Consider the following 23,701-nt stretch of genomic DNA (forward strand, 5'->3'; position numbering starts at 1 on the left):
CGCTTTCTCCCTGACGTCGAGTCGTTTGATTGGTGGAAACACCGGAAGCTATAAGCTCGGTCACCACCACTTCCAATTCTGCCATTTCCACCAATCAGGTGAGGGGGGACACGGAGAAAACGACACTTCTGAAAATGATGCAAACTCTGAATACAGACCGAGGTGCCATATTGTAAGGTTTACATGATTGTTGTTCATAAGTGCCCTGTGTTTTTCGCGTTGCCTTCTTTTTATTTCTCGCTGAGACATGTGGCACAGCGAAACACTACATGCTACATGCAAAAAGCTCCAAGGTCCTTTCTAATTGGGCCTACACATACAGGCTTGTTCTCATTTCCCACCTTGTCCACTCTATCAAATTGTTTTTCACTTTCACTAGTGTGCAGTTACATTACCGATTGGCCTGCTAATTTATTTAGGTGGTTTTGTTGTCTTTATTTTCTATATCGACCATACTGTTTTTCGCCGCTGTTCTTTATTTGTTGTTTCCTTTTCTCTCCCCCTGTCTGTCCTGCCCTCTTGGTGAGCAGAAGAGTGCATTTGTGAGCGAGCCGGCCATCCTGGTGAAGCGCAAGAAAGAGGGCAGCCAGGTGTGGTCCATGGAGAAGCTGGAGAACAAGATCATCGACATGCGCGAGATGTACGAGGACCGCAAGGAGAGGCCGCCCTCGCTCAAGGCAAGGGTGACACTAGTGGCTCTGATTGCACACTCCTGCCTACTTACGCGAGAAGCAAGATTTGCTTTGCGCACTGTGCCAGTGTTCATTCAGGCTAGCAACCCGGCTGCCTCACTGTGAACTGGTATTGCCTTGTGTTTCCCCTCAGGACGAAAAGGATGCCCTGGACCCGTTCTACGAGTCGCAGGAGAACCACAACCTTATTGGCGTAGCCAACGTGTTCCTAGAGGTACTGTTCCACAATGTACGGCTCAGCTACCACGTGCCCATCATCAGCCAGCAAGGAGAGGTGAATAGTTTTGCTGCCTTCCCAGATAGATGCAAGCACTTCATGTGCTGCTGAGTGGCCTGATACTTTTTTCTCTCATGTTCTGGCACTGTTGAATATTCTCTCTGTGGCCTTTCAAACCAGATTGCAGGCCGCCTGCACGTTGAAATTAGCAAGACGGACGGTGTGCTGCCCGATCGGAGTGGAGACCTGGATGGCAGTTTTCGAGGATCCCTTCTCGACATCTCCGATGACGGTTCTGGTAGACAGGTCACCGTGCGGGTAAGACAGCTTCGTTATTACACTCCGGTTACAATGAGAAACTTAACTTTCCATGTAAACGGTGGATGGGAAACTTCTTCTAGAACTGTGTTCTAAAGCAGAATGCAAGCCCCCTCAGCACATAGTATTGTTATGTAGCAGGAAATGGAAGGTGGGAAGAGAGCTGGTGCTATGTCAAAGGCTACGCTCTATTTTGCATGTACGTGCCAGAGGTATTGCACCTTTTTCGATCTTCTTTCATGTTGGTGCGTTCGTTTTTGTAGACTGCTTTTACACGTAACGCTCATGGTAACCAGGCTGGTATGTTTTCTCCCTTGACTGGTTTGCAGGTTGCCATCAAGAGTGCAGTAGGTCTGCCTCCATCTCTGTCCAACTTTGTCTTCTGCCAGTACACCTTCTGGGGCCACACTGAGGCCATTGTGGTGGCACCCATAGTGGACACGGATGCCAAGCCAGCTTCTCCTGGCAGCAGCAACGTTGTCTTCAAGTTTAGTCATGTAAAGGTCAGCAGACCCGTTTCGTTATCCCTGGTGTGAGACAAGGGGGGCTTGCTCTGAGTCGCATTCATTTAATTGGACAGTTTTAGACTGTGAATGTGACTGTTTGTTGGTGCTTCGTTCATTGCTCATTTTTTTTCGTTCTTTGGAATGCCTCTCATTGTCTACATTTTTGTGTTGCGCATAGAGTGCTTGCAAGGATGCCCCCTTTTACTGATGTTTTTGAAAGGGTGCCTAGTAGTGCGGAATTAGAAACTGGAAGAGTCGGCGAGCAGTGCTGCTAGAAAAGAGAGACGTTCCTCTCGCAGGAATTTTCGTTGCCCGTGACGGAGGAGTTTGTGGAGCATTGTGCGGAGGGGGCCCTGTCCATCGAGGTGTGGGGCCACCGGTGCACAGGCTTCACCAGCTCTGGCCACGGCTGGGACCTGGCAGCGGGCGGGCCCCAGTCCCACATCTCGCACTCCCTGGTGGACAGGTGGGCGCCATGTTTGCTGTGACACTGGTGAATGTTTCTTCCGAAGCATGCTCTATTCCTCATGTATTCTTTTTGGGCGCAGTTCTGTGCCTGTATTTTTGAAAAAAGTGAGTTGTGGTGTAACTCTGGTTAACCCTGGTTGAATTGTGATAGCAGCAGCGGAAGCTTCTTTTACCTGCTGCATTATTCTCCTACCACGCCCTATCAGCGTAAGGTGCTACATTATTAGGGACATTTAAGCTCATCCTTTAAGAGTATGACGCGAGAGTGTAAGCTACCAGCTCACATATATATTAGAAGGGTTCAATGCTGCTGAGCCGAATGTGGAGCAAAAGCATTAGCTGCCGGTGACCGAGTGCTTTTCTTCTTCTTCTTCTCGGCTGTTCAAGGTCAAACGTGGCCCTTCCCGGGACGATGCGACAGGCCTAAACTTGGTGCAGTACTGCTATCGCAATAAAACTATGAGGAAGCATTGTTAAGTTGGGCAGCATTGAAACATTTAGTGCCCATCCATGTAGGGTCATTGAAAGTGGGCCTGGGGGTTAAAAGTCTTGCACCTTCAAGACAAAGAGCGTTTGTCTTGTCTGGTTGCTACAACTGCTCGCATCAGGTTTTACTAGCAGTGGACTTAGTAGTTTTGCCGACTGCTGTAACGAAAGTTGTTACTATCACCAAAAAGAACTCTCTTTTATGCTAGTGGCACTCTCTGAAGGCAGTGAAATGTTTGAAGGCACTGTGCACACTGTGCGTGCAGGTGGTCGGAGTTGAAGCGCAAGCTGGAGCTGTGGCTGGAGATCCACGAGCTGACGGAGGCGGGGGAGTATGCCCCCGTCGAGGTGGTCCCACGCAGTGACGTGGGCACGGGCGGTGTCTTCCAGCTGCGCCAGGGCCAGCAGCGCCGCTTGGTGGTGCGCGTGGCTCCCGTGGTCCGCTCGGGCACCCTGCCCCTCATCTGCCAGCACGTGGGCTCCGTGGCTGTGGGCGCTGTCTGCATCCGCTCGCGGCTCCAGAGGCCCCTCGACTCATATCAGGTCTCTCCTCTCGTTATCTCTCTCTCTCCTCTTCCTCTTCCTCCTCTTGCCTTGTTGCGGGCTGCATTAGAAAATTGCGACTTGGGTGGGATGGCTCTCTAGAACTTGTGGAACATCACAGGATATCACGTCACAAGACAAGAAAGAGATTGAGGGTGTAGCTTTCACTTCCAGCACTTCTTTTTATTTGCAGGGTATTAATATACTTGCAAAATTAAAAACAAAAGGAGGATGAAAAAAAAAAAGAACATGATGATACACCATCATTTCCTGGCTGAAGGTATTACCTCTTGTCAAGAACATACTCTCCTTTTTTTTTTGACAGCATAAGCAGTCTGCTGGAAAACGTTACTGCATGTCTTTAAAGACAAGGCATTCATTAGATAGGGAATGTTCTATCTTTTTAATCAATTTTGTTTTGTTTTTTTACAAATCTTACTGTCTTTTTCTTTTCTGCTGTTTTTTTTTTGTGTACATCTACTACCCTGCAGTGGTAGAGAATTGAAACATTGAATGCTAGTGCTGTACGTATGTGCGGGCTCTTTCTTATTCTGAGATGTCCCCTGCACTATTCTGAATGTTGTGGTATATTTAAGTTCCCTGGGCAATGTGGCGTTCCGTGGACTGCATTGCATGTGGTGATTTCATGTGACAGTTGCATTTCGTTTTCTTTACGTTTGGCTGAAAAAAGAAAAGAAGAAAAACTTTCAGAGGACACTGTTGAACCAGAATTGCTGACATTGTGGGATTCTCTACGAGGCTGCGGCTCCGCTCTCAGAGCAAGCAACGCTTCGCCAGCTCAGGCCACAGTGGTGGCCCCAAGAACAACACGAACACCGAGGACTAAAGGGTTAACCGTTTAATGGCTTCCTTGGCCACGCGCGCGTGATCAAGCAACGCTGTTCACCTGAGCAAGTCCGTCTCTCTTCCTGGACGTGTGCGTTCACTTTGCCCGTCTGGTCTGCACTGTCGAGCTCGTTGCACACACCACACACGCACTCATGTCGCCCCCAAACCACACCCAGCCAACACACACAGCGCGCCTCCCTTGCCACAGCAGTCGAGGAAGAGAGGGGGGGAAGGAGGCTGCCCCGTGATCTGGAGAGGAGAGGCCACGCTTCACCCTCGCCGCCGCGTCGTAGCTAGGAGAGGAAGTAGCCGTGATATGTGCCTTCCCACAACATATTTATCACTTGCTAGCTGTCAGTCCTGACATTGCAGGCGGTGGCTACTAATGTCAAAGGGCCAGATGAATAAATTGGTCAGGAAGTAGTTATAAGGCGCAGCCCCAGCCTTGCTTTCACATTAAGAGCTGCTATTAATAAAGCAGCTCTTAACGTATAGTCCCAGGCTTGGCTTTAATTGAAAAGCCTTGGGAAATATGTCGTAAACATCAGGTGTTTTACGCCTTTTATTGCTTCTAGTGTGTGCCGAGTCAGAAATCTGACCGTTCTGTCTCTTGTGCACTCTTTTTAGGCTGTCATAGGGCAGGTGTTCGCACTTAAAAATGAACTTCATTGTAGTCGGCACACAGCGGAAAAAGAAGAGCCACTTTCCACTTGCATCTCTTCTAGGACGATGACCTGGGTGTGCTGCGAGAACGATGGTGTGATGCTCTTAGCCGGCGCTCCGAGTACCTGGCAGAGCATCTGAAGAAGATCACTGACAAGCCAGGTGAGTAGATCCCAGCTGCCTGGTTTTGCTCTCAGCACTTATTGTTCTTCACGCAAGTGGGGCTTGCAGTGAATGACTGCTCCGTTAGACGTATTCCTGTTATTCATTTCCTCCAGTCAAGTCGGACGAAGATGCTGAGCGTGAGAAGAGCCTAATCAACCAATGGCTGCTTTTAACCGAAGAGAAGAACGCCGTCCTGGCTCCACAGCCGGGATCCGACATACCCGGTGCTCCCGCAAACTGGTGAGCATTGTACTGGGAGCGTGTTACAAACCTAGCTGTGGGCGAGACTTAAGCCATTGAGTTGCGCCATTACGAATGAACTTGAGCACGAAAAGTGCAAGGAGATGTCTAAATGAAAGGAAACGCTTCCTGCAGCTCTGTGCATCTAATGACTGCAGATGAGTGCACAGATGTTGTTATGGTACTCTATGACCACTTTTCTGCTTAATTTCCGCACTGCCATTGTGCAAGCTGCCGTGAGGATAGCTTAGCCTCGAATTCGCTCGGAAGACTCAATTATAAGCAGAAAATTTTCTTTGTTTGCCTTATACTCGCAGACAACATTTTGTGGCCATGCAGCCAAGTCTATGGGGCATAGCTTTTGTCACGGTGTTACTACGCTAAGAGTTGTGGCATATTATGGTTTCAGTTTCAGTTGCTGCCGTTACTTAAAATAATAGTATTCGAGCCACTAATGATGCATAAATGTGTTTCTTTGCACTACTCAAGGCGTAAGTGAACATAAATTCGACGTTAATAAATATTCCATGCCACATATGTTGTCAAAGCAAGTACATTGCAAAAGCATGCAGAAACTGGCAGTTAGGCACAGCAGAAGCAGCTGATGTATGCTTTGTGAGATGGCCGACAGATGACACAGCCATCCCGTTTGCATGGCGCAGTGTACTTTCTTTAAAATGCATTACACTAATGCTGTACTGGCTTGTATTGTAATATAATTCTGATATGAGAATAATGTGAACATTTTCATGACGGTATAATACCATATTCCAGAGCAAGGCCCGTGAAGTACTATATGAAAGGACTACCTATATTTTGCTGCGCAGGGAGCTGATATGTTTCAGCTCTGTAGCTTTAGCTGTCTTAGAGATAGTTCCTTTCTTTGGGCAAATGTAGGAAATTGCATGAAGCTGCAGTCAAGGGCTTTGCTGAAAGACAGATGGTGCCCAAGAGTAGTCGTGCTTTTTACTTCGGTTGTTTAAATTCGTTATTTAGTATATGCTGGGATGGTAAGCTTTATGGCAAACTGTGTATATCAGAGTGCCCACTTTTGCGGTACTGCGTCATTCGTTTTCATTGTACAAGTGGAAAGTGCATGAAGCGAGCCGTTGGCCAAAGAAAGTTACCTTGCTGTAAAATTTTAGCTTATTGTTCCCGAAGCGTTCCCTTCTCACAATCTATCTTTTCTTTCTTTGTGTGTATTTCTATATCCAGGGAACCTCCCGTGGGGATGGAAAACCATGTACCTGTCATCTTCCTGGACTTGAGTGGTAAGTGTCTGATACGCCTGCCACCGCTGCGTGGTTGAGTTGGAAGGCTTGCCCCATGCTTGATTTTCTTGTTTGACGCTGCCCAGATGACATGAGTGTGCCGAGTTCGGGCGAGAACGACGTCCAGGTTGCCGGTGATAACTCCATCCTACCAAAGGAGCAGAACAACTCGTCGCCCCTCTTCAACCTGCCAATCGTCAAGCACTTCGATAAAGAAGTATGATTCTCTTGCTCAGAAGCGAATTTCTCATTAATTTGACCTGTGATTGCATTTTGATTGGGTTAGCAGCTTTTTTTTACTTGAATCATGACAAAGAGACCTTGGTTAAGGCCCCTAGTTTCTTTTTGATCTTCTTTGTTCTTTGTTCTCAGTTCACAGAATTTGTGGTGTGTAGACGTCGGGACACATGCTAATAGCCAGAATCTGCTTATTGGTTTCGTGGTGGCTCTGCCAGTTAAGTGGCATGCCAGGCAAGCAACTGTCAGTTTCAAACAAAGCAGAAATAAACAAACATAAAATGCTATGCTAAGTGGTTATTTAGGATACTTGTTACTGTAGGTACAGTACGCAGAGTGCTCTAAAGTCTTTACCATCACTTAATGCTGGTATTTATGTTGCAGTATATGCTGGAACTCATGCTGGTATTAGTTTTGATGTGTTGAGCGGGTGTATATCTTGATGCCTGTGTTGTTTTTGCTGCATCTCACATCCTCACTTCCTTCGCAGGTGTGTGCCGTGGCAGCGTGGGACTCATCTATCCATGAGTCCATGCACCTCAATGCACCGACGTCGCCCAGCGACCGCATCTATCTCATCCTCAAAGTGTCCGTGCGGCTGAGTCACCCCACTGTGATGGACCTCATTCTGCGGAAGCGCTTTGCCATCAACGTCTACAAAAAGCAGTCGTTGACCGAAAAGATACGCAAAAAGATCACTCGGCAGGTGAGAGGTGTTGGAAGGGATCAGCAGATTTCCTTTGAGATGAAGTTTAAGGGACCAGGAAAATTTTTTGCCTTATCACAAGTTTGGCTTAGCAGAAGCATCCCTAAAAAAGATATGCGAGCACGCTAGCTGGGTCCAAGTACATGTTGCATGAAAACAATCAGTCAATCAATAAAATAGCATTGGAGGGGAGAATAATAATTGCTAATGGGGCATTTACTGCATGGTGCATGAAGCACTGAAGAGAACATGAAACCAGCTCATGTTATCATACAAATGGCATTGCATACTAGTTATCTTTTTTCACTGTCTCGTCTTTCTCGGTTTGGTTTGTGGGGTTTAAGTCCTAAAGCAACTCAGACTACTATCTTATCTCATCTTTCCTATGGCATCCCATAGCAGCTGCTAGTTTATTTCTTTCTGATTTTTGCTTCTAATCCTGCTTGAAGCACTTTGAAGGGAATAACCTTGCTACATCTGCCGCATAGCTGCTACTCTCTTCATGAGCCAGCACATCGCGTTCCTTTCCATGCGCTGCAGACAGTGCACGTTGCCCGATACCTGCCATTTTTGAAACCATGACAACGTGTGTTGCGACGCCATGTCAGTTGAGGAAGCGGTCCTGGAGTTCTTTAAAGCCTCAAGTCAGTGAGCGGGTGCACTTTGCGCGTATGCGTCTTTTAGTCTATGGAAGGTATATGGCGTGCGATGCACTCATGATGCCAAGATCGGATGTCAGATCTCCTTTAGCTCAGGCATGATGGTGCTCTGCATTTTCTGCACAAGCAAAGATGCTCCCTCCCTGTTTTGCATAAAAGCATGTTACATGTATTTTCTTTTTTTTTTGTGGGAAAGCGCTACTTCGGAGGTTCAGAGCCTAGCAAAATCTATGTCCGCTTGTAGAGTTTTACTCCTTAAAGAGGAAAAAAATAACATCGGAGCAAATTTGAATCCAAGTATCTCTCATGAGAAGCGAGTACAGTACATTGTTTCCATCGCCACAGTCAATTGCTGCAGAATGTGCAGACTGTGACACACTCTCGCTCTGCACATTATGCATCATCATCTTTATGAACTTATGAACTTCCATCCGTGTGCAAAAGCTTTCGCATGGCCCACTCGGTTTAATTCCCTTGACAATGATGCACGGCCGTCCCATGAGTTCCATGGCTTGTGGTTGCTCCGAAAGTTCATCTTAACCGAAGGACGCACAGAGCAATTCATTTTGAGTGGATTTGTTTTACATTGAGCGATATGGGAAACGAAACAAATGGTCTGACATTGTTCATGTTAAGTGAGTTTATCTTAACAATAGTCTGCTTTAGTTAGGTGTTCCGTAAGCTGCTTTGAAAGCCGTTTACGAAGTCAGTTTTCTCAAACTGTGCCCTGTCTGTGTTTTCAGGATGTCTACTTTGCATCTGGAGTGACGTACGAAATTGTTGCCAGTATACCAAAAGTGAGTAGATATGTACATCAAATTTTAAGCATTATGTGATAATCAGACAGGGCAGTGTTTTGCTTTTTTTTTTGCTCTATCCCTTCTGCGTTGGTCTATCCATGTTTTGGAAAAGGTTCTGCAATGCATACTTTTGCATTATTTTTATTGCGATTGACACGACATTGCTTGTTGACATTGCTTGCTCAGATCTTCTTTCTGAACTGCTGTTGGTAGAGTGACAGAAGGAAGAATAAGAAAAAAAAAAAAAAACAGATGTTGGCTCCAAATACGTTCTTTTGAATATGTTTTGCTGCTGGTCCTGCTGCTTTTATTTTTGCATGTAAATGTATATAACTGACATTGGAAAGGCATTAATGTTCTGTTTTCTGACTGTTTATCTGACTCAGCCTACAGAATGCCTGTCATGTTGGCTTGTTGAAGCCTGTGTCTGAATATTGCTTTATGTCTCTGGGTTGTCATCTTATTATATTTTTTACTCCCGTGTTTGTGACCAGGCTTTTGAAGACTTGGAGGGACGGGAGTCCCTGGCCCTGATGGCTGCGTCTGGTGGGGACGGCGAAACAAGCGACGGAGAAAGCTACATTGAGAAATACACCCGTGGTGTTTCGGCTGTCGAGAGTATTCTCACCTTGGATCGCCTGCGTCAGGTATGTATAGTCAGGTCAGCGTGACACTGTCCCTGGTTCACAACGCTGCAATTTAATGATAACCTTCTTTCTTATGGAACTTTGGAGCTCTGGGTGCATCGCAAATGAATGTATCACGGCTACGATCGTCGTCATGTCCAGGCATCGATGAAGCTAGTAGGCCAGCCTTGCTTAAGCCTGTAGTTACCTTTGCAATCGTAACTGCAATCCAAAGCTCATAGGCACACTTTGCAACTTCGCTAAACAAAACGCACAGTAGCCACCAAACAAAGTTGCAAATGGCAACTGGAAAAATGATTTGGCTTGTCTCGGCTTGTCATGGCACTGTGGGCAGGCAAGGAGCACATATGTTGCCATCTTTTGGCATTTCATATTACTAACGCTTGGGGCCTTAATCTGAGGCGGCCATAGGTTCCGTAATTAAGAACTTGTTACCACCGTGGATGTAAGGGCAAGTCCCGCAGTATGGCACTGCAGTTGCACAGCCAAATAAAATATTTAATTGCTGAAATCTATGTTGCATTCAAGCCAACTTAACAAAACAGAAACTCAACAGAAAGAGCAATAGAAGAGCGAAACCTGTGCAATACCGCTTTCACGCGATATTTGAATTTTTTTATTTTGTCATGGTATTCCCTGCACCGACCACATCTCGGTGTGTGCTGTTCTTGCTGCAGGAGGTGGCTGTGAAGGAGTTGCTGGCCGCTCAGGGTCGGCTGCTGCGCAAGACAGCCAGCGTGCCCAACATAGCGCAAGTCATGCGAACCTCAGACGCGGGCTCCCCGCTGCGGCCGGATGAGGCAGCCCCGCATCGATCGGACTCCGTCATTAATCTGGCGTCGTCGTCGCTCAGCGAGGGCCTCGACCGGTTCCTCAGTGAGGGGAAAAGCGCTGCAATCTCAAGCCTCGGTCAGTGTCTCAGTGGCGCTGGTGGCTGTACACCCCGCTTTTTCGTCTCACATCTGGTTCCCTCATTTGTTGCAGACCTTTTTTGAAGCTTTAATATTAATAGGAGAAGTAAAGTGATCCAAAAGTACTGTTACATGAACTTCCTTTCTCTGATATCTTCTGGCACTGTTGTATAGAATGCAAGAATGATGGCTGCTGCCGTTGGCCTTGTTGAAACATACCATAGTGCCAAAATGTAGCATGGCCATTATTATAACATCAAGGCTGCTTTTGTTTACAGAGAGTGATATTAATTCAGTTTTAACCGAGAGGGGTGACACTTCACTGCTGCTTATTAGTAAAAGAAAACTTTCTCTGCATCTGAAAAAATACACTAAATGCTTTGCATCATTACGTATTCTATGTAGAAAAACTCTACATTTTATAGCTGACTATGCCCATCTAGAAAGCGCTTGCAGTGCCATTAAAAGGCATAAGAATGCTTTGCTGCTTGCAAACTGACCATAAGTGAGATGCATTTGGTGGTGTATAAGAAAGTTTCTACGTTGATTGCCTAACATTGTTCTTTTTTCTTATTAGCAGCTGATAGAAGTTCTTACAATCACTTGGAAAGAGAAGTGGCATTATAGTTATTTGAGCTAGCATAGAAATGCCAAGAAGTGCTTATTTCGATTGTATTACTGTCTTGCTAATTGTTTCTTGGATTGAAGTTCTTGGTCTAGATGAACTGTGCATCTGAGACACCGTAACGCACAAAATGTATGAGCATCTATGGCTTATTCATTTACTGATTTGCCCTGTGCCAATGTGCTACCTGTGTTCTGGAATTAGTGCAAGTTTGTAGACTTAGTGAGTACATGTGCTTAAAGGTGCAGGTGAAAAAGAAGAAAGAAAAGTAACGTTGAGTGATAAAGTGAAGATGTCAGCTCATTGTACGTGCACTGAGTCCTGTACAGAGCACTGGTGCTAAGAAGAACTATTGTTTCTCTAATACACGGGCGTGTGCACTATGTTCATATGCATTGCTATCTTTAACTGCATCCATTGCAGGATGGAGGCTTCTCCTGTGCTTTTCTCGAACCAAACTTTGTCTTGTGTCAGACACCTGTGTTCCACGTTCCAGGTCTCTAGCCAAGCCAAATATGAAACCACACACCCTAACATTGCCAATGTGGCTGTGTGAGGCTTTTGCATGTATTGGTGCCACTTCTCTTTCTAGGGGGTTATAAGAAACTTTGTGAGCTCCTGGGGAAACCACAGTTATGTTTGCTTTTCTGGGCCTGATGGGATTGACTCACTGTCACTGTAAAGGAGTTGCCATCCTCATGCTAGCAGCTCAACATCTTAAGTGGGGCAATATGTGACCCATTCAGTTTTCTGTCCTTTGTGCTGTCCTTTCTTCAGGATGTAAGTGCAGCAAAATGGAGCAATTTTCATGTCTTGCATCCGTTTGTGATTTTTCTTCTAATGCTAACTGTACAGGCTTTTGCATGAAATTAACATCTTGTGCCATTGTCAATAGCTTTGTTATAATAGCTGGGGTGTCTAGACAAGAGTTAACTGGTGCACCAAGATGAGGTTGCGTAACTTTTTTTACCTTTAATGTCATACAGTTATTTGAAGAGTGTAAATAATATCCAGTTTCTGCAAATTTTTAGCCTTATCTCTTCTTTACTTGGGATCATTGCCTGAGATGCGGTAACTATCGTAGTACAGTCGAACCCGGTTATATCGAACCCGGATATATCGAATTTTGGTTATATCGAACTCACGAAATATCCCCTTGAAAATCCCATGTAAAAGTATAGGAAAGCCGCGTCATATATCGAACTCATTTTCTCCGGTCGTTCAATATATCGAACTCCGCACCACGCACTGGAAAGTGTGCCTTCCCCTAAGACGATCCCATCACCCTTGGCCGTTTGCCGCGTGACGTTTTCAAGCCACGTGCGGAAAGGAATGAGAGGGGACAGTTCGGCGACAGCTGGTCTGGGCAGCGCCGCACCCATTCCTCAAAGGCGCGGGCATCTGCAGTTGTCGTTTCCCGCGCGCCAACACATGACGTTCGCAAGCCATGTGCGTGGGTGTGCCTATTCTTTTGCTGAGCTATCTCTCTCCTTCAGCACGCGCAACGCATGCGCCAAGCCAGCTCAGCCCGTTTTCAGACAGACGTCGGACGCTTTCTCCAGCGTGTGTTGCGAACCCTCTACGTGCGGCAGCGCGGCGCCGGACCTGGCTATGGCGCCTGTGCCAGCTCTCTGTTGTTTTTTTTTTTTCTTTCTTTTCTTTTTTTTTTTTTTTTTTTTGCGAGAGTCATTTTTTTTTTTATTGTTGGCTGTACGCACGGCGTAGCATAAGATATGGAGGCTGCGGACGTTAAAAAGCGGCGGGGATTTTTTCTTTTCTTTTTTTTTTCTATTTTTTTTTGCGGGGATGTTTTTTTTTTTCTTATCGTCTATTCTTGCATGTATGAATCAGCGAAAGCACGCGGTCAGCTGCTGCGATCATGATGCCCGCCCCAAGCTCGGCGTGCTAAATCGAACCAGGCTTGTGCAATCAAGCCATCACAGGCACTCTGCCAAGTTCGCTCCCCACCACCGCAGGAGCTATAAAAAGATAAACTCGCCCTGACGTTACCGCTGTGCAGCATCTCGGCACGCTGCCAATGAACTGTGGATGAGACAACCGAAACGGACTGACGCGCGCCATCGACATGCAAGCGAAAATGCTCGCGATTTCCTGCCGCCAGAAACCTTGTTTTGAGCTGCCGCGGTGGCTCGAGCGGCGAGAGGGACGCAGTTCCAACAAGTTTGAAAATTTTCGCTCTGTCGCTGCCGCTCGTCGCTTGCATGTAAGTGAGCTAGCCTTAACGCATTTCTTTTTTTTTTTTTTCAGATTCTCGGGTGCAAAAGTGGAGGGTGGGTTCATTATGCGAGTGGGTTGATTACGCGACAAATACGGTATCGTTTTTTCGCATCGTAAGTGCCGTCACAAGCCGATTTCTGTATATCGAATTATCGATATATCGAACTATTTCGCGATCCCCTTCGAGTTCGATATATCTGGGTCCGACTGTACTACCTCTTCGCTACTAGAGACCAGTGGTTTCAGAAGGCAGAGCATGTTTTACTTTTTACATCTTGTAGAGAGAAAGTAATTTAATGAAAGGAAAGATGGAGGCCCTGGCCTGCTACTGCCTCGTTGCGTCTTATAAAATGCTGTGCCTCATCTAGCTGTCATTAGCGGCTTTTCTTCTTTTGCGAGTAGCAGTGGTTGTAAATCAGAGTAGACTTATCAATAATCTTTAAGTTGAAAGCCTTTCTACGCACATGGGCTGCGAAAATGTCCGCAGGAAATGTTCGCACGAACTGACAGTCAAGAAAAAAAAAATTGTCTTCACTGGGAATAGAACCTCTATCTCTCCAATTCCTAGCCGAGCACGCAAACCACTAAGCCACGCCAGGCTCGAGAGACTGATCATAATTCTCTTTGTCTAGCATAAAGACAATAGTAGCGATGACAGCGACGACACAGTCAGTGACAGTGATAATGACGATAGTAGTGATGACTATGACAGTGCATTTAGTTAATAAGGATTTTAGTAGCGATAGTGATGATGATAGGCATGACAATGATGATTCACTTAGTGAAAGCAGACCTGTGAAGTGGCTTTCGTCTTTTCTTCTTTTAAGCAGACTTAAACACAGGCCTGTAATTTTTGCTCATGGCAGTCATGGAAGCACGACTTTGGTTGGAAGGATTCAAGTGTCTAGTCATAGCAGAATCACTACTTGTTTTGCACATGTAGTCTCTAAACTTTGCCTACACTGTTGGTGACCAAACTACAAAAAAACTATCCGTGCCAACTTTTTCATTTTAGTGATGAAGTGAAGTAGCTTTAGCAAGTTTTGTCTTGTCCTGGCTCTCAACATTGTTCTGTGTGTGTGTTTTTTTTTCTCTCTCTTCCGACCACGTTCCCATTACAGCACGACCCACATTCCTCAACCTAAACTTCAATCTAAACTTGAGCTTGCGGCAGGCGGCGGGTGCCAAAAGTACGTCTTCCACAAGACCCAGGATCCATATTCCTTATTTGCATTTCTTCGATGGAAGCCTGCCTGATGCAAAATTTCAAATCTTCGGCGCCCTTCTGTTTCGCATCTATTTTTCGCTTGGCTGAAGACGTCTGCCCTATTTTCATTTTATTTGGCTGGGAACACATTGATCTTTTTCTTTGCGGTGGTTTCAGGATCTGCAGCATGCGTGTTTATACTGTTCTGTTCTTTTCTGGCATTTGTGTCATCTTGATTTTCGCTTTGTTTCGTGGTTCTTTATACTTTCCTATGATGCTGGTCTGAAGCATTGGCGGAGGTGTCTTGTGGTAAGTGCAGCTCTGTAATCAGCCAGCTTATGTGGGCTGTTGAATGCACTTTACAATTAAATTTGAGTTTGTATAGATTTTAGGTTGACGAGCAAAACAGCTGTTGACGTGGGAAGACCAAGGCACTGAAACATTTTCACTCCAGCATCATAGCACGAGTGCATGCATGCCAAATAGATTGGAGCTGTTGTCTAATTGTGTATTTCTTATTTATTCCTTATTTCTAATATATTGTTATTACTTTACTTTAAATAGCTTTCAGTAGAACGCAGTGGCATGTTGTCGCTACATTGCAAAGTGCTAAGTGTTGTGAACATAGATTTTGTGCCCCTTGTTAAAGGCAGCTATCTACAGAACGTACGGAGAGTGTGTTGTAGTTTTGATGAAATTCGTTTCACAAAATGCAGCTTAAGTTGCGAGAATCTAGTTACTTACTAAAAATATCAAGTCCACACTTTATAGGCTATTAAGAAAAAATATACAGCCATTCATGAGCCATTGCTTATCTGATAGTGTTTATACTTCTTAGTACGGTGCATCAAGCACCTTACCTTTAGTGCATATGAAATATGTTTTTAGCCTACTGGTATCAGGTTGAAAATTTCAGCCCATAAGGCATCATTCATGCAGCAGACCTCTTGACAACGATAAGAACGTGGTTGCTTCCGATAGATAATCTTCCTTAATATTTTGGTCGCAGTTAGGAGCACCTAGACAGTGTAGGCAGGCAACCACCTGATGAAAAGGGAGCTTTCCTTTTTACATTATCGCCATGGTTGTAGTATAGGCTAAGTGGAGGCCATTCTCTCTGTACTGCAACAGAGTATAAAACGTGGACTTGTGAATAAACGATTCATACTATGTTATCTATGTCTTGAAATGCCATGAGCGTTAACGTAATTCAGAGGTGAATTGCATGGCCGTATCTGTGGGGCAGTCAGCATGGAATGAAGCATAGCCTTGCGGCATGTGCTCTTTTGATTTGCACATTGGCTGTGTCACAATGTGACGCCGCTGTGTTGATGCCACTGCATTGACGTTAAACATCTGCACGCCATGTGCACTGTGTGGCTGTTGCTTTGCAGCCTCCTCCTTGGCTGTCCTGAGCCCGCAGCCAACCAAGTTTGTGAAGCCCATGCGAACGGTCATTGAGGAGCAGACTCAGCACCGAGAGGCTCAGCCTTTGTTGCTGGAAGACGACGATGAGCAGGCAAGTGCTGTCGGGGGCATAGTCGATGGTTGTGAATGGCGTGAATACGTGCTGGGCACTTGTCTGCTGCCCCTCCACGCTGCCGCATCTTACACGGCACTGTATGAACAGGACTAGCTCAAGATTAAGGTGCTAACCTTGGCATGAACACATGCTGCATAATTGTCAGCCACCATAGTGCATGAAACCTGCAATCCAAATGGGTACTGCTTGGTGCAGGAGAGCTCGATAGTTGAATCTCGTTACAAGAGACACTGTTACTAGAGACACTCGGTTATAAGAGACATTTGAAAATGGTTTGGTTGATTTTCCTATATCTGCCATGTTAACAACATTGCATGCAAGAGACATGGTTACAAGAAACACTCTGTTACGAAGGACAACTTTTTCAGGTCCCTAGAGTAAATTCTTCACTGTTTAGAAGAGACACAACCCAGGTGTGCTCATGCAATGCAGCTGAAGCGTACCAACTCGTATGTGATGCACTTCAGATGTTTTTAGCTAAATTCTGTTCCTTATCAGCATCCTTTTTGTTGCAATATCTCAGGAACTGAGAAGGAGCACTTCCCCATTATCGGAAAGTCAAAACGACCCTGTTCTTTCAGATACGGGTATCGCATTACTGTCATCTACGAATCAAATCAAAATGCATGAATGACATCCAGCATTTTTAACTCCTCGCTGTTAAAATTTGATCACAAGAAGAAAGCTCAGAATCCAGATGTCTTTCTCTTTGTGGACAATGCTTTTTGCAGCACAAAAGTTCTCATGCTCAGAGCCATCAAAGTTTTTTCCTCCAAACTCTGCACCCTGCCTTCGACCAATAGACAAAGCCATTATGCACTCTGTCAAGGTGCTGTACAAAACAAGGTTGCTCGACAGGCAGCAAGACTGTACAATAGTAATCAATGCAAATCTTGCCGTTCAGGTGATTTCAGGTGTCTGGAATGGCCTGAGAAGTGAAGCTGTGAAAAACTGTTTCAGACAAGCAGGCTTTAAATGCAGTGACATGATGTGAGAGGGCCCATATATGGATACTGGGGAAAGCTTCCTTGAAGATAAAGCTTGGGCGAGCAGCCAAGAGACTGCTAAGGTACCAGAATCTTTTGAGGAACTTGTATCTGCAGATGTGGATTGTGTGTGCTCCCGAAGAGCTTACAGAGTGTGCAATTCTCGCACAAGTAAATGACACATGTTCCACAGAGGATGACTAGAAGACATTTCAGAGGTTGAAAAGTGTCAGCATCTGAGGGTAACAAACATGTAAGGATGCTTCAAAGGTATTAGAGCAACAGGAAGGCTTGCAAAGTGAAGTGCTTTACCTCCAGAATTTGGGAAGGAATACACTCTGCACTCACAAAAATACAATAACTTCTTTAAGCTTTCCTGAACAATTTCCTGTTAATGCGTGTGAATGCATTTATATGCTGATGTGCAGTAAACTGATCAATACAGTGCCTTTAGAATTTTTGGTTACAAGAGACCTTGCTTACAAGAGACATCTTTTTTGGGTCCCTTGAGTGTCTCTTGTTAAGAGGTTTTACTGTATCTGTTTTATGTCCAACCACATTCATTATGTAAAGTAAAAATTGCATATGTTTGCTAAAAATATTTAGGAAGAGTTCAATATAGCCACTACTTCGCACCAAAGTCATCACAATTTTCGGATAGGTGCAGCTTGCACATTAGGTCACTGTGAAAGGCAGCATTCGTTTTCAAGTACCTGGCTTGCATATCTAAGCCATCACAACTGGAACCAAACTTCCTCTCTTTCTTGCAGTCTGAAGACGAAGAGAGGCCGGCGGTCGCGGCATCGAGCAAGGCAGGCATGGAAGACACAAAGGAAGCTGCTGCCCCCATAGCCGAGCGGCAAGAGGTAACATCATCTTTGCCAGATGCGGCAGCCAGAGCAGCAGCGGACGTTGAGTGCGCTCAAGTCCCAGAGAGCAAGGACAAGGACAAAGAGGAGGAGTTCACCGAGTTCAAGTCCTACTGGGCTTCTGGCAAAGACGAGGAGGTGAAGTCGGAAGGCGGCGACGATCGGCAGCCGAAACCCGTCGCAGCCATGACCCATTCCATCACAAGCGATGGCATTGCCGACCTTGTGGTATGAACGACTTCTTTCCTGCAGTCCCCTTTCTTCCTTTCTCGAGCATGCATATTCCTCCTGGTGGTTCACCGTGAGTGGAATCATCGGTCGAGCCGCCATATGTGGTCTCATGCTGCACCTGTTCCCGATGACAGGGCAAGATGGCCACTCCTCCGAGCATGGTATCCAGTGGCTATGGGTCCCAGGCTCTGTCCTCAACGCCACTATCGAGTGAGGACTCTGGGTCCCTGCGGAGTGTCGGAGGCAATGAAGATGCGGGCACTCCGGACCTCCTCGATCCAAGGCCAGTTCCGCCCATTGACAGCCAGGTCATTTTCAGGTAGTAGCTGCACACATTGTGCACTTTTCTAGTGTCATTTTGTTGGAACAGTTATAGGTCATTATTCCTCAGTGATGAATGAGCTGGGTATCTTTTTGGCGTGGTTGAAGTTGATCAAGAAGCCCATTGAGGTGCTGAAGCATGAACCTAAAATAGAAACGCCTCCAGTAGAATTATTTCAAGCTGTTGAAGCCGATTGGGGGTGTTTAAAGGGGATATTCGTTGATTGGCCACATCATTGCCTTGAATTTTTAGATTCCTCAGGTTACCTTTGCTAATTGTAACACTTTGAGCAGAGTATGATGTGAGATAATGTGTGAGGATTTTTAAGTTCTTTGCACTACATGGCTCAAGGTGCTCAAAGCAGCCAATGTGCCATAAAACACCAGTCTAGCCAAGTGTTTGATGTCGTACCGTATCGTCTGGAACCATAGCTTGATGAGATTCACTGGTCACTGACCATGGTCAAAAACAGATGTGATGGCATCCAGCCGGTTGCTCCATTGTGGACAAGGGAGCCGTAATGTTCCCACAACGTCGTTTATTTCTGACCATGGTCAGTGACTGGTGAACCTCATCAAAATGTTGATCATCATCAGCAGACAAATGTCATAATTGCCTCCTTGGTTCAAATCCACTCCAGTTTGGGGAATTTCTATTAATTAGTAATTTGGAATAACATTACCTACTTCGAATTGGTTACCCTTGGCTTAATACTTAATAGCCACAGCGACTACTCTGTAGAGACGGATACATGTAGCTTTCCTATGTCGCAGCAAAGTAATAACTGTATTTACTTGCGTATAACAAGAGTTTTTTTGTCAAAAATAGCGGCAAAAGGTGACTCCTCATGTTATAATGTTATGCGACGAACTTGCTCAGTGAAATTGAATTTGTGTGCTGCTGCACAGTTTTCTGGTGGCTTTGTGTGTGATGACCACAACTTGGTTTCGTTTCTGTGGCGAGGCTTCATGATTGACGTAGTGACAGCATGGTATGACTTCATCCTTACGTGATAGTCTTTTCTGTGGCTCTCTTGATTAAGAAGGATTGTGTGAAATCTTAGTGCCATTATGGTACATAATAGCTATGGTGGCCATCCTGGGAATATCAGCCGTAGGAATTATATTTTTTTATGTACTTCTGTTTATAAACTTCGACCCAGCTTTCGGTATGCTGCAGTCATATTTCTCATGTTACATTGGCATACCGCTTCTTTCTAATCTTCTTTGCATCTGCAAAGTCAACCCTCATGTCATAATTGGGGTCATATTACATTTTGGAAAATATGCTGCTCCTTTATTCATTTCAGCTGCTTTTTTTTTTTTTTTTTTTTTTTTGCACCTAAACAAAATGTAAGCAGTCACAACAAGATCAAAGCTATGTCCTTAACATTTATCATTCAAGTCTAACTAGGCGAGAGGGACTTTTCTAGTTGTTCTTTTATTATGACAGAGCATACTCCTTGCTTTCTTCCCATGCTGCCCCCACCATGAAAAATAAAGCTGATTTAGCTCACCCATGTATTTTATTTTTATTCTTTTGACAGAAATTGTGAGAAGACGCAGGAAAAGCCTGACAATACTGGGGACAGAGCTAAAGATCTGGACTCTGACCAGAATCACCTAGAACACATTGACGAGGCCGAGGAGAGGGCCAGCCCAGTCGAAAGTGCCGACAGTACAGTCGAAGAGGATAAGCCGTCTTCTGCACCTACAGTTCAAGCCGACAAAAGTCTGCCACCTTCTTCCGCCCCCGAGAGTTTGTCGTCACAAGATAATACCGTCATTGGCCTGGTAAGGACTGTGCAATTAACTCTTGTGTTTTCATCTGCTGCGGTTAAATTTATTTAAAATGATGTCCCACACCAAGAGGTGCCAGTTATTATTTAATACTGGTTTAGTTTCCAGCATTAACCTGCAGTATCGGCACCGCATTCTGCATCATTGCAGCAGCTGCATTGCTGTGCTTGGAAAGCAAACAGAATGTGGCATTTGGAATGACACGATGATACCTTGTAGGTACATCCTCAGTGAAGCAGTGGAATTGTTTTCGGCTTCCTTCATCAGACTTGATAAGCCCCCTGTGTCCCTAACCTTCTCAGCTCTATAGTTTAACGAGAGCGTCGTTTCGGAAATATTGATGACTAATGGTGAGTTTCAGTCGCAGAACCAGAGTGGTTCACACGCTCTGCGACATTGCACCTGACTCTGGCAGAGAGCATGTGTTCCGACTCTGCGTTTGGAACACTCATGCTCTGGCCGGAGCAAGTAGGTGGCGCTCGCAAAATGACGGAGGAAAAACTCGTCATTCGTTGTGCTTACCTAGCTGCATTTTATGTACGCATGTCGTCTGTTTTCAAACTTGTAATAGATCAGCATTGCTTCGGCTGCTTCTTGAAATGTTGACATCAACAGTCTATACGCGATTATTTCTTTCATGTTCGCACAGCCAAACACAGGCGCACATGGTAAGAGTTCTTTGGCACTTTTTCGAATAAAACAATGTTGCGGTGCACAGTAGAGCAAAGCAGAGTAGTAACTTAATGACCTGAAGTTGACAAAATACAAGTGCATAAAGAGGTTTCATGCGTAGTTTTGTAGTCTCTCTCCGAGCTGAGGCAGCTCTCCAACTCGCTGTCCCCAAGAGAGAGCGCCAGTTCGCGACAAGAATATACATCCATAGGGGCTAGCAAGAACTGATCACCTGCTAAAAAGCGCAGAGGGTGGAATTGGCGCAGCGACAACAACAAGCTGCCGGAAATGAAAAGAGCTGCTGAAGGAATACGCCACACAAATTTATGGCCGGCTCCGCCGATTTCGGTGGAGCAGTCTTGACTCTGCGATTGCTCCTCATCTGCGTTTGGAAGACATGATCCATGTTTCGGATCTGCGTTTAGAATACAGTTGCTCTGAAAAGAGTGGAAAACATTGCTCTGGAAGTGCTCCAGCTCTGCGATTGGAATTCACCATAAGGAGCCTGGAGAAAGCTCTCAGACAGCTGCTGCCCTCACTGTTCAGTCACGTTCCACATGGCATTTGCGGCATTACAGGATGTTCCACATCTGCGATTGTGGTGCTGGTGAACACATCCATGGCGGAGCTATATTGCAGCTTAAAAGTAAACTTGAGAGCAGAAGGTTGGACAACTTCCACTGTGGCCGAGTTGGTACAGCACCGTACACGACATACGCAGGCCACGGCTTTGGATCCACTGGTGGCATGTTATCGTTTTTTTTCTTATCCTTCCTAATCAGTTGTCTTTTAAGCAAAAGATAACACCAATTTCCCATTAGTCAACACAGCAAATAAAGCAAAATCATTGTACATCTTTGTCACTGAGCACCTGCCATACACAGAACTAACTCACTGTCACATCTAACCATTATCGATCTGCGAAAGATTATACTCCACATTCTCTCCAACATACGTTGACCGAATGGTGGAACTTTAATGGCTTGTCCTCATACTAGGCTGGTAGGGTCTGGCACAATACTGTTGGATGGCATCAATTGTTGGTACTGGTTCATGAACCGATAAATTCATCTTTGACCTGCATTAAATCCTGCTGGTTATGTGGTATGTGATAGCAAATGTTTTCAGGTGTGCTATCTCAGTTGACATCGCATAGTCAGTGCTCTTAGTTTGGCAAATGCAAATGAAGAGCTCCTCTTCGAATACCAGGAACTTGCACGCTTTTCTGTGGAAAGCCTTCCGAGTTTCGTTGGTTGCAGCTAGGCCATCTTTCTTGGAGGTGTCAAGAACGCGTACGCGTCTATGTCGGACACGCTTGGCTGCCCTATTGCTGTGTCCCTTGGCAGATTGCTCGTGTATTACGTCACACAATCTGCAACATGATACTGCAACACTACAGAGAAAAGGTGCTGGTAGGCTCAACGCACATTATGCATTCCTACACGCAAATAAGGTCTGGAAGCTCCCACCGTGTAGTCACTTGATAGTGTAGCTGAGCAACAACAACAGTGATGTTGTAGAGGTGGAGGAGAAGCTATCCACTAGTGCATTGGGGAGCGAGATCGTTTTCCCTATTTTGGGCTGCTGGCTTTACAGCAGGCAGGTCTTGCCCATGTAAATGTGGTAGCCTGGGCAGAGAAGCAGGGAACTCGGCCCCTTCTGCATGAAACTATCTTTTCATCTTTCACAATAAGGCTGCATTTGCTTGTTGTGCATTAGCATTCTAAGACCCCTATTCCTACGTATTGCCAGTGTTTATTTTTCTTTCTCTGGTCCTCATCGTTAGCATGCCTCTGGCAGGTGGTAGTTGGCAGGTGATATGGCCAGGCTCTGCTTGGTTAGCGGTTTATATGACATCACAAGACCACATGTGATTGCCGAATTGGCAGGAGCTTCAGCTCGGGCACGACTTGGGAATCAAACAGATTGAGACCCTTGGATCGCGAGTCAGACATGCTCCTCCTAGTGCATGCAGGCACTTTGATACGGCTCAGATAAAGTGGGGCTTCATATCTATGTCAAGTGGTATTTCGCATAATGTGGTAGATTGCGATTGTACGCTGATATTGTCACGGGTTCTATCGCTACCCGGACGGCAGTCCAGAAGGACAGGGTCAAAGGACGGGGTTGAGGCACAGGAGGCAGAGAGCAGGCGCTTCACCAGGCAAAAGCAGCGGCGTCCCAGAACCACGCGCACTCCGCAGAACTTCGTCTTCTTCTCCCTCCAGAACTGACACGGTTAGCGCGGGTTACTCTACTCCTCCCCCTGAAAGGTGCATCGTCCCGATGCGCGCTCCAGCGTTACTGAAACGTTAAATCGAGCAGAGCTCAGAGTCAGAATACGTGGTTCTAGCGTTCACAGTAAGTTTTGAGGCGAACCACATGCACCACTTCAGGATGAGGGGGCCGACGAGATGTGTTCGGAACAATCGGAATCACCTCGTAATTCACGTCGTTTATACGGCGAACGACCTCGTATGGGCCAAAGTAACGTTTTAGCAGCTTCTCGCTGAGACCGCGACGGCGAACGGGAGTCCACACCCACACTTTATCACCAGATGCAAAATTAACTTCACGATGCCGGAGGTTGTACCTGCGTGCATCGACGTGCTGGCGGTCTTGGATGCGTAGTCGTGCCAACTGTCGGGCTTCTTCTGCGTGCTGGGTTACCAGTTGGACATCGTCGTAAGAGTAGGCCTCCGGCTCATGGGGAAGCATGGCGTCAAGCATGGTAATCACCTCTCGGCCATGCACCAGGCGGAACGGCGAAAACCCGGTTGTTTCCTGAGTTGCGGTGTTATAAGCGAAAGTTACGTAGGGAAGAATATCGT

General features: G+C 45.8%; 1 protein-coding gene across 1 annotated transcript in view; it reads left to right on the forward strand.

Moving 5' to 3' along the window:
• Positions 1-23,701, forward strand: part of Khc-73 (Kinesin heavy chain 73) — a 100,758-nt gene that overhangs the window by 63,792 nt on the left and 13,265 nt on the right. Inside the window, exons 18-35 of the mRNA XM_084582570.1 lie at positions 531-677; positions 826-966; positions 1,090-1,227; positions 1,557-1,730; positions 2,033-2,199; positions 2,954-3,230; positions 4,805-4,904; positions 5,021-5,147; positions 6,363-6,418; positions 6,505-6,635; positions 7,146-7,361; positions 8,764-8,817; positions 9,315-9,467; positions 10,145-10,376; positions 15,843-15,967; positions 17,748-18,074; positions 18,212-18,396; positions 19,946-20,192. Of these exons, the coding sequence (XP_084438696.1) occupies positions 531-677; positions 826-966; positions 1,090-1,227; positions 1,557-1,730; positions 2,033-2,199; positions 2,954-3,230; positions 4,805-4,904; positions 5,021-5,147; positions 6,363-6,418; positions 6,505-6,635; positions 7,146-7,361; positions 8,764-8,817; positions 9,315-9,467; positions 10,145-10,376; positions 15,843-15,967; positions 17,748-18,074; positions 18,212-18,396; positions 19,946-20,192 (2,997 nt within the window). The remainder of the gene's footprint in view (positions 1-530; positions 678-825; positions 967-1,089; positions 1,228-1,556; positions 1,731-2,032; positions 2,200-2,953; positions 3,231-4,804; positions 4,905-5,020; positions 5,148-6,362; positions 6,419-6,504; positions 6,636-7,145; positions 7,362-8,763; positions 8,818-9,314; positions 9,468-10,144; positions 10,377-15,842; positions 15,968-17,747; positions 18,075-18,211; positions 18,397-19,945; positions 20,193-23,701) is intronic.

The sequence above is a fragment of the Amblyomma maculatum genome, chromosome 10, assembly GCF_055883805.1.
Source record: "Amblyomma maculatum isolate TAMU_Amacu chromosome 10, ASM5588380v1, whole genome shotgun sequence".
Classification (NCBI taxonomy): Eukaryota; Metazoa; Arthropoda; class Arachnida; order Ixodida; family Ixodidae; genus Amblyomma; species Amblyomma maculatum.